Source organism: Lygodium microphyllum, chromosome 24 (genome assembly GCF_053477565.2).
Source record: "Lygodium microphyllum isolate KBCC chromosome 24, Lygodium_microphyllum_v1.1.10, whole genome shotgun sequence".
Classification (NCBI taxonomy): Eukaryota; Viridiplantae; Streptophyta; class Polypodiopsida; order Schizaeales; family Lygodiaceae; genus Lygodium; species Lygodium microphyllum.
This window is the reverse complement of record NC_141158.1, coordinates 105,292,452-105,307,638: the sequence shown is the minus strand read 5'-3', so window position 1 is coordinate 105,307,638 and position 15,187 is coordinate 105,292,452. Positions and strand designations below refer to the sequence as shown.

At 42.0% G+C, this 15,187-nt stretch overlaps 1 protein-coding gene across 3 annotated transcripts in view; it reads left to right on the top strand.

The window, feature by feature from the left end:
- The first annotated feature begins 9,901 nt into the window (after positions 1–9,901).
- LOC148015475 (uncharacterized) overlaps positions 9,902–15,187 on the top strand; it is a 68,833-nt gene continuing 63,547 nt past the window's right edge. The window contains exons 1-2 of one of the 3 annotated variants that reach the window (XM_087665472.1): positions 9,902–10,335; positions 10,567–10,648. In XM_087665472.1, coding sequence (XP_087521598.1) covers positions 9,955–10,335; positions 10,567–10,648 — 463 coding nt within the window. In that variant the 5' untranslated portion in view covers positions 9,902–9,954. The remainder of the gene's footprint in view (positions 10,336–10,566; positions 10,649–15,187) is intronic. The other 2 variants (XM_087665470.1, XM_087665471.1) reach the window with 2 other exon arrangements.

The window sequence follows — 15,187 nt, the reverse complement described above, 5'->3', positions numbered from 1 at the left end:
AGGTGCATGAGTAGTGAAGAAAGACTACCTAGCACGGCACATGGGCGAAGAGAATGTTACAGCAGCAATGGGCTATATAAGACTACAAGTAGGAATTGATCCTTGCATTCCATGCCCATGGGGCTTACTTCAAGCCATACAATTCTTTCTTTAATCTGTATACACATGACAGATAGTCGAGATGCACATAGCCCTCTAGTTAATCCATATAAATCTCTTCTACCAAATCACCATTTAGGAATGCATTTTTAATGTCCATCTGATTAAGATTCCAAGCTTTGGATGCAACCAATGCAATAACAATTTGTACAACTACCATCTTAGAAACCGGACTGAAGGTTTTCTCATAATCGAACCCATATAGCTGGGCATATCTTTTCACTACCAAACTGGCTTTGTACCTCTCTAGTGAGCCATCAAACTTACATTTTACCTTATATGCCCACTTGCATCCAATAAGCATTTTCCCCTTAGGCAACTCAACCAAATACCAAGTTCTATTTTTTTAGCAAAGCCTCATATTCATCATCCATAGCATTGCACCAGTTCTTATCCTTAACTGCTTCTACACAAGATGTAGGCTCTTTGTATTTCTGCACTTCTATCATGTATACATAATGTCTCACTGAGTATCCATTGTAGGTAAGCCTATCCACAAGCTTCCTTTCTCTCTGCAATCTCCGTAACTGAGGTGAATAAGATTTTGCTCTCTCATGAGGTGATATATATCTTTGCTTAACTCTAGGTGTAACCATTGTAGGTATGCCAAACTTGCTATCCAAACTCTCAGTAGAGTCATATCCTGAAGTCAATGAACCTATAACATCATCAAAAACCTTCTCTTTTCCTTTATCTCTCCCCTCATTGATATATCCATGTTAGTGGATGGAGAACCATGGCTCCGTAACCTTCCTATCCAAGGACTTACACTATTAGATGTGAAGGGGATGCAATGGCAGTGGAGTTGGAGAAGAGGAAGATGCAAGAGAGAAGAGCACACACAATATAGGTGCTATCAAGAATGATATATATGACAGCCTTATTGCACTTTCATATTATATATGAATAAAGAATGGGAGGTCTATGTACATGGGTAGGCCTAGTGGCCTTTTACCCCAACAACCTCCCACTAAAAGACCAATGGGCCAGGGAGTGAAAAAACAAAGAAAAAGGAAAAGAGACAAGGTGAGAAATCATGACATCTCACCCAACGCCCAATTGGAAAGCAAGTTATGCAATAAGCATCGGGAACCTCTGTAGAAGAGTGAAGCATCCGCAAGTCCATGACATCCAGGAGACAAGTGATCCCATAGCTCCATACAGCGGAGTAGTCCAAGAATGCTTCTCATGAAGCAAGCACAACTCATGAGTGCAAGGTTGTAATGCATAAGCATCAGAGTAGCGCATAGCATCAATGTGGCACATAGGAGACAGCTGAGAGCACATAGACTCTCCAAACTCAATCATAGAAGAAGGGCCAACATCCCAGACACATGTCAAATGGGGTCTCAAGATAGTTTGTGGCCTTAGCAAAGTGGAAGACTGATATATGACTGTAGCATCAACCATAAAGCGCATTGAACGTGCATCAAGAGGCTTGAGAGATGTCTGTGTCTCATAAAAGACAGCATGACGACTGCGTATAACTTGTTGGGCATCCAAATCCCATAACCTGTAAGCCTGAAAGTCACCATCTCCATAACCAAGGAGGATACATCTGCGTGACATAGGCATATTTGGCATACATACAAATGCATGGCAGCCAAACTTCCTCAAGTAATCATAGGAGGGTCTCATGCCACTCCATGCCTCGTATGGTGTAATACCATCCAAAGTCAAACACGACATCCTATTAAGCAAGTAGACTGCTGTCATAAGGGGCTCAGCCCAAAAGCCATAAGATAACCCAGCAGTGGTAAGCATAGAAGCAACCTTTTCCTATAGAGTTAGGCACATGCCATGAGCAATCCCAAAATTCCATGGGAATAGGAAATCAATGCTAGACTTCTAACAATAGGACTCAAAGCTGGGAGAGATAGCATGAATCTCATAATCCATCTACAAGCACCTAGGCCTGCAACCAACAGAATCCATAAACCTGTCAAGCATAATTGTGGCATCCTCAATCCGTACCAAGGGAAAAGCCCAAACATGGTGGGTAGCATGATCCATGAAGGTCATAAAGTACGACGCTCCACCAAGTGACTAGGAAGGCATAGGTCCATATATTGCACAATGGGGACAAGATCTAGAGGATCATGCCTCTCACGATCGCCATGAGCCAAAGGGGCTCTGCAAGGACCATAAGTACAATCAGGGCAAGCATCAAGATCTACATGTGACAAAGGAGGCAGTAAGGAACCCATACAAGACAATAGCTCCATCTCTCAGTGGTGCATATGGCCTAGGTGATAATGCCATAACAATGCATGTGGTATCCGAATAACTGCAACCATAGAATCTCCCACATGAGAGACATGCACTGGGTAATGAAAACCAACTCTAGAACTTCTAGCCAAAACCAAGCAACCACGACAGATCTTCCATGACCTATCCTGAAGAGAAACAATATATCATGCATCATGCAGCTGACTGATAGAAATCAAGCTCTTACCGAGTATGGGAACATGTAATACATCATGGAGCATGAGAAGTCCCATCAGGCAAAGCTAGGTGTATGTCCCCTATACCAACAATAGCATGTCTGCTCAAGGCCCAAATCAATATATTTGTCAACCTCCCTATAAGAAGAGAACCATGCTCTATGAGGGGTAACATGACAAGAGGCTGAAGAATCCAACATCCAATCAAAGACAGGCCTGATCATTGAGCAAGTAAACTATAGGAAAACTAGATGATAGGAGGACATGCTCAACTGCATCATCATGGGTAGCTGCATGTACCTCACCACTAGACAGAGTGGTAACACCCGCTGCATTGCTGACTCTCTGCTCATGTCGAGTCCCGTCTCTGTCTCTGCTGCTCTCTAATCCATCTAAAACATTTTCTTTTAGCATGCCCAAGCTTTCCACAATGGAAGCATACAACATCTGTAACTAAAGAACCTATAGAAGGCGACAAGGAATCCAAGTCATCATGAATAGGCCTATCCATAGCATCTACGGAGCTCAAGGAGTCGAGGGCTGTCCGAACAAAGGGAACTTGCTCATAGAGACAATCATCTGCAAGTACATTAGTGGTAGAATCATGCTGCAAAGGCTCATGAAACCTCAACGGATGGGAGGACATAAAGGCATCAACCAAGGATGCAAAAGCTCCCATATGAAGAAGAGTCATATCTAACTAGATGACATAACCAACCACAGTACGGTAAAGCATAAGACATCTGCCATAAGAGCATACGGTATTGAGCCATGAAATTAGCCCATAACCATAATGGCAAACTTGACTTTGTAGTACATCAAACCACATAGTAGCATCCAAGTCAATGTAAGACCGGTAAGTGGCATAAGATCTTGCAATGGTCAAGCTCTAGGAGAAGCCCAAATACCTGTACAACATCATCCATACAAGTGGCTCTGTAAGGTATACGACAATAGACCATGTGCATAGATAGGTAAGCATACATAGCATCTGCTCTCTAACATGGACGGGCAACAATAGCCCAACTAGCATAGAAGTTAGACAACAAAGGAGCAAGAAAGCCATAACTGTAGCTCAGGCACTGGGAAGTGCACTAATCAACCAAAAAGAACCTGCAAAGATCCAAGAATCACTGAGCAATCAAAGCTCAATCAACCAACTGCTAAAGAGTAGAGAAATCACTACTCATACATGTAGAAGCATCCACCAAACATCCAAGGTCGTAATGGAAAAAGCCAAATCAATGTCCAACTACTCCACAAAAGTCCTCAAATGCAAGTATTTTCAAGCCCAAACATCTACCATACTGCAGCCAAACCCAAAAGCATCCACATTAGACATAAACCCACATGGGTAGCCTAGGCATAAGCAGTCATAAGTGGAATGCTAGCTGCAAATAAAAAATGATAGTGAAGCATAAAATTGAGCTCTACTTCTTGCTCAAAAGTATTTCGGGAGCAAAAAAGAACCATGTGGCATCATCCAAATACATAACCATATCATCCCGAATAGTTGGGAGCACCCTGTGACCAGTAGGCATAACCCAACTATAGCATAAATAACTTCAGCCATGAATATTCTAGTAGCAAATAACCTTTATAAAATGAGAAAATCAATGCTTGAACCAAGCTCAAATTGGTAGGCAAACCATAAGCATACTTTCCCATATGTATGGGCACCAACCGGGCATAATCGGGCATCAAATGACCATGTAGCATAAACATAAAATGTAATGACAGGGGGCTGCCCTATTTTGGGCTACCTATGGACTATGTAAAACAGTCAATGGCTGAGCAAATTCAGCCTCAAAAGCATCTCACATCATAGGCATACATTCCCCTAGCATTCAGGGAGCATTCAAGACCAACCAGGCAACCAATGTCAATGCCAAAGTGATCCAAACATAAAATGCTAATGTAGCACTATTGTGGACTACCTGAAAACAATGTATAATAGTCCTAAATCTAAAGTAAATCACATCAACGCTCAATGCCAAGCTTGAAGACCAAGGCCAAGGTTGAAATCAAGTGTCGAGGGCTTAAGAAGCCATGTCCAAGTGCCCTATTGATGAGGGGCTACTTCAAATGATGCTCAAGAGATGTAGATAGGTCTGAAAAATGGCGCAAAATGATGAATCATTCTAGCATCACCTTTTTGTACAAAACCAAGGTGGGAGGCAAGACAAGTCCCAATGGGGGCCTAGAGTATGCCCAAACAAGCCTACAAAGGCTCAAGTCAAGGGGAAGTAGAAACAAGCTCCAAAGAGTGAAGCTATGGCTGCCCCTGCTCTACCTGTGAATGAATGAAACTGAGTGAGAAACAGGCTCTTGTACCTCATGTGCACAGCACGATCGCACTCTAGAAGACCCGCTTTGATACCAGTTGAAGGGGATGCAATGGAAGTGGAGAAGGAGAAGAGGAAGATGTGAGAGAGAAGAGCACACACAATGTAGGTGCTGTCAAGAATTATATATATGACAGTCTTATTGCACTTTCATATTATATATGAATAAAGAATGGGCGGTCTATATACATGGGTAGGCCTAGTGGCCTTTTACCCCAACAAGATGCATCTTGAGTAGGTCCATTGGTAGAAATAGTGTCTTGTTGTCCATTTTCAGCATACATGCCCTATGAAGGGTCATCATGTATTGTAACCTTCTTAGCACCAAACTAAGATGTTAACTCATCAAATACTACATCATGGCTGAGCAATATCTCACATGTAGTCAGAACATAGCACTTGTATGACTTCCTTTCCTATGAGTACCCAATGAAAACACACTTCATTGCTTTAGGGTTAAGTTTCTTTCGTTTGTCATGGAACATGAACATAGGCAATACTACTAAATACTTTCAAATGCCAGATGTTAGGCTTGTAGCCATAGAGTTGCTCATAAGGTATATTTTCATGTATTCCTGTTGTAGGTGTTTTACTTATGACATAGACAGTCGTAAGTGTTACTTCATCCCAATAAGACAAAGGCATGCCCTTCTCATTCAGTATGGCCCTGGCTACCTCCATAATCACCCTGTTCTTTCTTTCAACCACTCCATTCTGCCAAGGAGTATAGCTGCAAGTCAACTGCCTCTTGATCCCATGCTTTGCTAAGTATCTATCAAACTCCATTGACATGTACTCTCTACCACCACATCAAGCTGTAAAGCATGAGACATATCAGTTAAGATCTTTTTCTACATGAGCTTTAAAATCCATAAAGCTGTCCAAAACCTTAGCCTTATGCTTTAGGATGTATACCCATGTGTACTTGCTATAGTCATCCACAAAGGTCACATATAGTATCTAGACCCACCAAGGGATACATTATGAGTGGATCCCTAGACATCTAAGTGCACAAGCTATAAAGCCTGCTACTATTCCGTGTACTCTTGAAAACAAATGGAAACCTGGATTGTTTCCTAAACTGACATGTTGAGCATACATGTCCCAAATAGCATACTTAAACCTTGGTAGTCTCGTAACAAGCTCCTTATATTGCATAGTTTTCAGCTTTTGGACATTCATATGTCCAATTCATTTATGCCATATATCAATGTCTCACATACTTGCCCTATCATGAGCAAACATAGCAGTATTCAACTCAAGGATGTTTGCATCTAGTATAAACATCCTACCATGTCTCTGACCTTTAGCAACCAACTTACATCCTCTACCATACTCCTCTATGAACCAGCCATCTCTATTAAATCATACTTGCGGGTTCTACTCTCAACCATCTGACCAACAAATAATAGATTCTTGGTGATCGACGGAACATACAAGACATCATGCAATTTCTTTTTCCTGCCATCAAACATAACCAAAGGAATAATCCATGTGTGTGCTTTGTCATGCTGAGAATCATCTCTAGTGAATACATAGCCATTAGCACATGTTTTTAGCTCATCAAACCACTCGCCATGTGGTGTCATGTGGTTTGAAGCACCATAATCTAATACCAAATATCATCAAACCTTTCTTGTTGTTTGCCCGTTTTCCACACATAAGTCATAGCAAACAATCTCTCACCAATCTCAAGCTCTGCATGACTAGATGATGCATAGTGAGCCTGTTGTCTACCCTTCTGATCAGCCTGCTTCTTCTAGCACTCTTTTGCAATGTGGCCATGCTTGTCACAATAATGGCAATCTTTATCCTTGTTTTCATTCTCATGAGTAAACTGAGTGTGCCATGATCCTCTGCCCCTAGACTGAGATCTTTCCCTTCCACAGGAGTATCCACCACCTCTACCAGTAAATCCATGTTGACTCTGCCCACGATGAGATGCATGTTGCTGGGTTCTCCTACCAGGGCTAGAACCTCTACCACAATGTCTTTTTAAGGAGTCACTACTTGCATATGTTCAAGCAATACTTATACATTTTGAACTTATTCAAGTTCAGCTCATTTAAGTGAATTAGCATACATCAATAGCTTAGTTAGAGTCCCCAAAATCTCATCCAATTTGCATATGCATACATCTTGCCAGATAGTCCTACAGTAAAGAGCAGCAATATCTCTGTAATAAAATATTCAGAGTTTCATTAAAAAATATTTTAGTAAAGTAGCATAGGCATTTCCACAATACTAATTTGCATTTTGTTTGAAATGTAGTGCATGCATCATTAATGTTCGAAATCAGACACACAATTTCTGAGTAAGAAAAACCACCATACACCTCGTTAGCAAGAGCTGAGAGAAAAATGCAACAAATGACATGGCTAATTTTGCTAGAACGTTACATGTTGTATTTATGCAAACACATTAAGCTTGATTGCTTAAACATACACTGCAATCAATAGCATCCTTCTAATGTGCAAACAATATATGGTGATTAGCAAAGGTAAGCAACTAAAGCTTTTGCCAATTCTATTTTCCCTACTCCAATGGATCCCATGAGCATAAAACTAGCAATAGGGTGACTCAAATTAGCAAGGCCAGCTTGTGACCTTTGTATGGCATATGCCACTAATTTCACTACCTGATCTTGTCCAACAACCCTCTTATGAAGCACATGCTACAGTCCTGCATATATGCTATCCTTTAGATTGTATTTATAGTGCAATTATAGCAGCACCAAGTACAGCAGGTAAACCAATTCCCTTACACCGATGACAACCATTGCCTGGGCCTACAATAATAATGGTTGCAGTAGCAAATTTTGAGCATATGCATATAGTTTGCTACCTAAAACACATAGGCTATTGCCTTCTTTAATGATGAGTAATGATAAGCTTCTATTAGCAATCATGATTTACTAAGTTAACTCATTGATTTCTTATTGTTAAACTGTCCTATAGACAGTGCATTTTGTAGCAATTCTGGGAAATGGATCAATATGCAATCATTTTTGCTATTGCCCTTAAGAGTATTTCTGCATAACTCTCCACAATAGGTCTACCTCCTCTTTTTTTGGCTCCAGCATTGAGCATACTGAAAGGTAGCTTGCCTTCCTCATGTCCATTTGATTCTATCTTTCACTTTGCAATCGATGAACCATTGGATATGGAGGAAGACATTTTCAGCTCGATGACATGCTTCACAATCTTTGCCTCCTCTTGTAAGTCCTTCTTTTCCATATCATCACATAAGCATTGGAGTTCATTAATATTTAGCTTATTACAGAGATTCTTGATGTCATCCTCAACAACTCCTAGCACCTTCTTTGTTGAAATAACTACCCTTGTAGCATTGATCTCTCCTTCTTCAGCAAATATTTTCCCTGATTAGACCCCCTTCAGAGCTTGTATGACAACCAGCTCCGCAAGCTTCTTTAGTACTACAGCTGCCGCATCCTTCTTGCTTGTTTTCCCCCAAGCTCTTTAGTTGCCCCCTCTTCCATACGTTGACCATTGCACCTATTCAGATTGGTCCACTGCAATAGCTCTGATACCATGTTCATGTAGAGAGAGAGATAGACACATACTCTCTTCTTGCCATTATTCATCACACACACAAAGTCAAAGTACAACTCAACAAGGTCTAAAGTGACCATGCACTCTAACTAGAGTTAGCCTGTAACTCAACTTATTTGCAAAGCACACACTAGTGACAACTAAGGACCTATCTGTTTTGTCGAGATTCGAATAAGGTATGATGGACTAAGCTTGCATAGCCATCAACAATATCAATAAGGAATCCTTTGTATTCATGATATAGAAATATACAACATTGAAGCACATCTCAGGACTACACCCTCATGATTCCGCATATGTGAGGGTTCACCACTAAGCCTAGGGAATCACATGTAGAAGCATAACCCAAGCAAAACTTGAGTGATTACCACTCCTGATATAGGTGTATATGTAGGTAATGCCATGGTATACTTACAAAGCCCTTACACTTACCTTCGCTTAATGGATTCTATCAAGCTAGTCACAGTCTATGCCGCACTATGACTGAGGGGTCTTAACATACCTTTTCCTATCAAGTTGGCTAGGTTGTGCCCATCTAGACTCAATTCTTTTATTCTTTCTCATTCCACTCACCCTCAACTCAATTACACTTGAGGAATGGATACTTTATAGTCCTAACTTTATTTGGCTTGGCAGTTATGGCTTTGCATACCAAGCTTTATAGGTGCGATCCCAAGTTGTTGCATTGTTGGGGTCAAGGCATGTTGGCTCGATTGCTGCCATGTTGTGCCAGGTAGTCCATTGGGTTGCTCCTCGCGTAGTTCCTCCCTTTCTTCTTGCCTTCGCCTTGGGACTTGGGGACTTGGGTCTCTTGGTTCATTTGCCAAGACACTTTGCCCTCAGTGCCAAGTCAAGTACTTGTGTTGTTTGGCCTCTTCACTTGATCTTGCTTGCTTGCCTTGAACTTAGACAAACTAGTTGGTTCAACTTGCCTTTTCACATAGAAGGTGCGGTCTTGATGCATGGCCCCTTTTTGGCTCTTCTTAACCTTATTTAGAGTTGAAGTTGTTTGGGAGGTATGGACTAAGTCATCATACTTAGACTGGATTTGGGGTTGTGAAAGTAGAGGTATCATTGAAGTACTTAGAGTGACACCCATATTTGGAGTGCTTGGCATGTCACGGATCCATAGGTTCGGGATGACAATTCCTTTCATTGTTTGTGGCCTAAATGTCGAGATCTCAATCTTTACTAATATTGAGTATGGTCCCAATAGGTTCCATAGTCCAACGATATTCACCTTAAGAGTGAGTTGGAGAGTTCTTCAAGGCTCAACTATCAAGGTTCCCTTCCATGGCACTAAGTCACCTTGGTAGGTTTGGGAAGGCCTTTGGAGTTAGGAGGCCTCCCCAAGCTAGAACGGCGGGTTGGTGTTGGTGGTGTTATTATTATGTTAAATGCTGAATTGCTCATGGTTTCCGGCGAGTTGCAATAATGGGAGCTTCCACGGTAGCGACCATGAATGTTGCGATGGGAGCTCCTATGCTAGCCATAAACGTTTGCAGGCCTCTTCTTGATGCCAAGGTCACGGCCCCTTACTATTGCCGTGGCCATCGTCAAGCATTTCTTGACCGCACATCGTCCTCACGAAACGAAACACCGGTGCATGCAAGGCTTGCTGCTGCAGTGCTAGCATCATCCGCATCCGCTTCCTCTCCGTCGCCCGTGGCTGCTACCGCGAGGCCAGCCAGCGAGGTTGTGAAGGAATTTTACGCAGGTATCAATCGCGGGGACCTGGACTCCGTCCGCGAGCTCATCGCAGAGGATTGCGTGTACGAAGACCTCGTCTTCCCTCGTCCTTACATCGGCAGAAATGTATGCTCCTTGTTCTTCTTTCCTGACAATGGAAGAAGGCACGCCCCTTTTTCTCCCTTTCATGAATCACCATTTCTAAAATACGTATTCGTTACGGCACGTTCAGAACCTTTCATACCCGGAGAGAGAGAGAGAGAGAGAGAGAGAGAGAGAATTAACTTGCGCTTTTACAAACATCTGCAAGCCTTTCGTAGAAATCATAGAAACTTTTGTTCTGGATCTCTCCCGTAGATGATCAATAAGGGAGTTGGCTGCATGAGACCTATAGTGCGGAAAAGAAGGGCCAGCTTGTGCTGTACCGGGGTGGCTGCAGGTGCGTCATGTCATAGGAAATATATTGAAAACTATAAATTTGACGCTGTGCAAAACCTCTCTCTTTTTCCTTTACAAGCAATAGTAAAACAGATAGGTTGCTTGCAGTATACACAAGCTCACTCTCATTATATTTCAAGTATACTGTTTTGGCTTGAAGTAGGAAGCAAGGGCAACTTGTTTGAGAAGGAAATGTGAGGGTGTACAAGCATCTCAAGTTTTGATTTCTTGATTAAATTTGTTTTAGATATCTTGTTCATCTCCTCCTAGGCAAGCTTGCATTAGGATGCCATCAATGTGGTGGATGCACTTATCATCGAGCCCCATATTCAAGATCCTTCTCATTACTTGCTTTTCATTAAACTCCAAGAGTAGCTTATGTGTCATGTCCTTTGACCATGCCCCATAAGTTCTTCCTTAGGAGCAAGTACATGACTTTGGATTGTAATGTATGAAAGCTAAACCTTGTTAACTTATCTGCAAATACCTTGTGACACCACTTTCCTCAGTGAAGAGGTCTTACTGTGGTCATAGTCCTTTTTGGTAGTATCTAACTTTTTACAAGAGAGCAAGTAGTAAGGATTAAATAAATTTGTAGAACAGAATGTAAACGGCAGTAAGAACTTGATTGGATAATGGTGATCACTAAAGATGACCGTTTAGTTGGGGAGTGGCCTAAGGATGAGTAGCATGACTAGCCCAGAATCCTATTGAACCACTAGACTAGCTAGTTTGAGGAGCTTGATAGATGACTAGCTTAAGTACAGGGCCATCATTGGACTCCACCTCCTTTGGAATATCTTTTGGAGTCCAAAACGCCATCTCTGGAATATCTTTTGGAGCAATCCCAATGAGGTGATAATTGGACTTCGAATCCAACTTACTGAAAATCACCAACGCACGCAAAATACTTGTTCTCTTCCTTTAGCTTCTTTGGCTCCTCTTGAGTAGGTGCCTCCTTGAAAGTATGTGCTTGACGGAGGGGAGAGAAACGAGAGTGACATTGAGTGAGCTGAAGCAAGAGAGTTGAGTGTACTTGCTGAGCTGAAAGATAGAGTGAAAGTACAACACTAAGTTAGGTCATGGGTTGACCTAACCGGCCTTCCACCAACTAACTAGAGTTAGGCTAACTTACTCTAGTCCCTAGTGTCACTACTTTAATATCAAAGGACACTAGGTACACACACGCAGACACACACATACAGGCACACAATATTGACACTTATTAAAGTGTCCACACCACATGAATTACTGGGCACTGCTCAAAATTGGCAAATTCTAACACCCCTGTGTAGTGCCAATGTGATGAAGTACAAGGCTGATCAATCACCAAAGGGTAATGAGTTCAAGGACTTTTGAAAAGACTCAAATTTCTTGTGTGGTAATGCTTTGGTGAAAATGTCTGCAACATTTTCTTATGTGGGTACATACATCAAGCTGATCTCTCCTGCATAGTATCTCTCTCGGACATAATGATAATACACCTCAATGTGTTTCGTGCGAGCATGAAACACATCATTTTGTGCTATTGCAATAGCAATTCGACTGTCAGAAAGAATGGGTTAGGACCCTCCAATGGTAAATATAGATCAACCAACAATCTACATAGCCATACACATTCCATTGTTGCTGTGAAGAGTGCCGTGTACTCAACCTCACAAGACGAGGTAGCCATTGTAGGCTGTTTCTTACTTAGCCATGAAATGCATGTGCAGCCTAGAAAGAAACAATGTCCACTAGTAGACTGCCTAGTGTCTATATCACCAGCCCAATTTGAATCACTGCAAGCGTGTAGATGTAAGTCGCCCTCGTAGAAAATAATAATGTATGTGACTGAGTTCCTTGCAAATATCTGAAGATCCGCTTAACAACTTACCAATGTATAGTCTGTGGGCTATGCATATACATGCTCACCTGAGATAGTGCATACTGAATGTCAGTGTGTGTGTTGCAAAGATAAATAAGACAGCCAATAGCTTGTCTGTACATTTCAACACCAGACCTCTCTTCACCATCATGCATAGACAGTTTTAAGCTTGGCTCCATAGGAGTGTACATAGGTTTGCAATCTTGCATGTTAAACCTATGTAAAAGCTTGTCCACATACTGTGACTGTGACATGATGATGGCATGCTGATTCTGGGTGAATTGAATCCCCAAATAGTCGTGTAGGCAGTCCATATCTGACATAGCAAATCAATTCAGCCTTGAAATTTGCAATTTAATCCTCTTTAGGTCCAATGACCATCATGTCATCCACATAAAGAATGATAATTAACAAGTTTGCCCCTTCATTATTAATGTATAGAGTGAGAGCAGTTGGACTATTTTTGAACCCTTTTTTGGCCAAATAAGCATAAATTTTAGAGTACCATGCATGAGGAGCCTGTTTGAGATCATAAAGAGCTTTACGCAACTTGTAGACCATGTGCTCTTATCCCTTAATCACAAAGCTTGGAGGTTGTGACACATAAACATCCTCATGTATATCCCCATGCAAAAATGCAGTCTTAATGTTCAACTGATATACTTTCCAGCCATATCAATCACCCATCTCACCTACTCATAGGGGATGTAGGAGCAAAGACTTCCTCATAATCTATGCCCTTCTTTTGTGCATAGACTTTTGCTACCAACCATGCTTTGTACCTATCAATAATGCCATTGGCCTTGCGTTTGAGTTTAAAAACCCCTTTCGTGTTGATGGCCTTTTTACCAGGTGATAAATCCACAATGTTGGGGGTAAAGGTGCCTCTGCCTAGCCGCCCGTGTATTACTACACTGACAGTACCCGCCACTGCACACTACAGGTGGCAGGTGCCTGTCACCGTCACTTTATTCTTTATTCTTTTAGTGACAGTTTGAATAAAGGAAGGCCCGGTCATACATTGTGACTGTTGGAATTTCCATTTTGCGTCTCTCTCTTTCTTGCTCTTGCTCTCCCACCATAGCTCTTTCAAGCAAGCTTCGATTCTTCTCACCTTTCAATTGGTATCAGAGCATGGTTGCTTGAGCATTTCGACTTGGTTCATGACTCCTTCAGTTTCCTATTAATTACCTACACTCATTGGGTCTCCTTCCCGGCAGCCATAGCCAACTCTTCGGAGCTCCTGTCACTCTGCGGCTTTCCGAGCACTTGCCCGGCCCGTTTGGGCACCCTCAGGGCATTCCTTTAGAGGTATTGGAGCTCTCTTTTGTTATTTTACTTCAGTCCACAGGTTTTGTGAAGCAGGGCAGCCATGTCCTCTTGCTTCTTGTGATGCCTACTCTCTACCGGTGACTTTGCCCTTCAAGAGGGAGCTCCTAGGGATCCTTGATTACTCCCCCAACCTTGCCTTGACCTTGCCTAGCCCTTCCACAGGCCCTAGATCAGTTTGGGCGAGCTTGAAGACCTGCAAAAAATTTCGTTTTTTACTTCAGCCCTCCCTTGGCACTCATTGGTAACTTGAAAACACTTCATTTGGTACTTGGGAACATCCCCTTGATGCTCGACATTAGTGTTTATCATTGGCATTGATTTGTGGATTGATTTACCTTAGTCCAAGACTGTTTTCCATAGTCCACAAGCAGCCACAAACAGTGTTACATCAGCACTTTATGTTTATGCTTGGTTGGCATTGACATTGGTTGCTCGGTTGGTCCCAAATGCTCCCCGAATGCTAGGGGAATGTATGTCTATGATGTGAAATGCTTTTGGGGCTGAAATTGCTCAGCCATTGACTGTTTTACATAGTCCACAAGCAGCCCAAAACAGGGCAGCCCCCTGTCATTACATTTTATGCTTATGCTACATGGCCATTTAATGCCTGATTATACTCGGTTGGTACCTATACATATGGGGAAGTATGCCTATGGTTTGCCTATGGTTTTGAGCTTGGATTGAGTCACTGTTTGCTTAGTTTTGGACATTTATTTGTTGTTGGAATATTTAGGGTTGAAGCTCTTTTACTTATGTTTGGATATGCCTATTGCATTCAGGCTATGTCTTGGATGTATACATTGATGTAGTGACTCTCGGGGATCGACATAGAGCTTGGATTTGCTCTTGAATCATTGGTTGAGCTTGAGCTCGCTTCGCATAGCATTGGGATCTTTATCTTTAATGTACTTATGGCATGTACTTTGCTTATGTCTGACCGGTTTTGACATGCTTGGCCTATGGCACTACTACATGCCAATTACATTGTTTGGAGTTGGATGCTATTGAGCCTTGCTTTGGCTTGACATTTGATTGCCCGGAGCTTACTTTGGCTATTTCTCGGCTTGCGAGAGTTATAGTTTGGATATACTTGATGTCTATGGATGCTATGTACGGATGCTATACGGCCTATATGCTCATGAGGTCTTATTGATACTTGATCTTGGATCTTTTGGCACTGGTGCTATCATATGCCCTTGTTGAGTTTCTTTGCTTGATATTTACGGCTTTTGTGCCAGTGGGAGCGTCTTGATACACTTGACAGATATTGAGCAAGCGGTTTATGCTACTTGAGCATTTGGATATTTGAGACTGGGATCTTCACTTGGATGTTGGATGGTT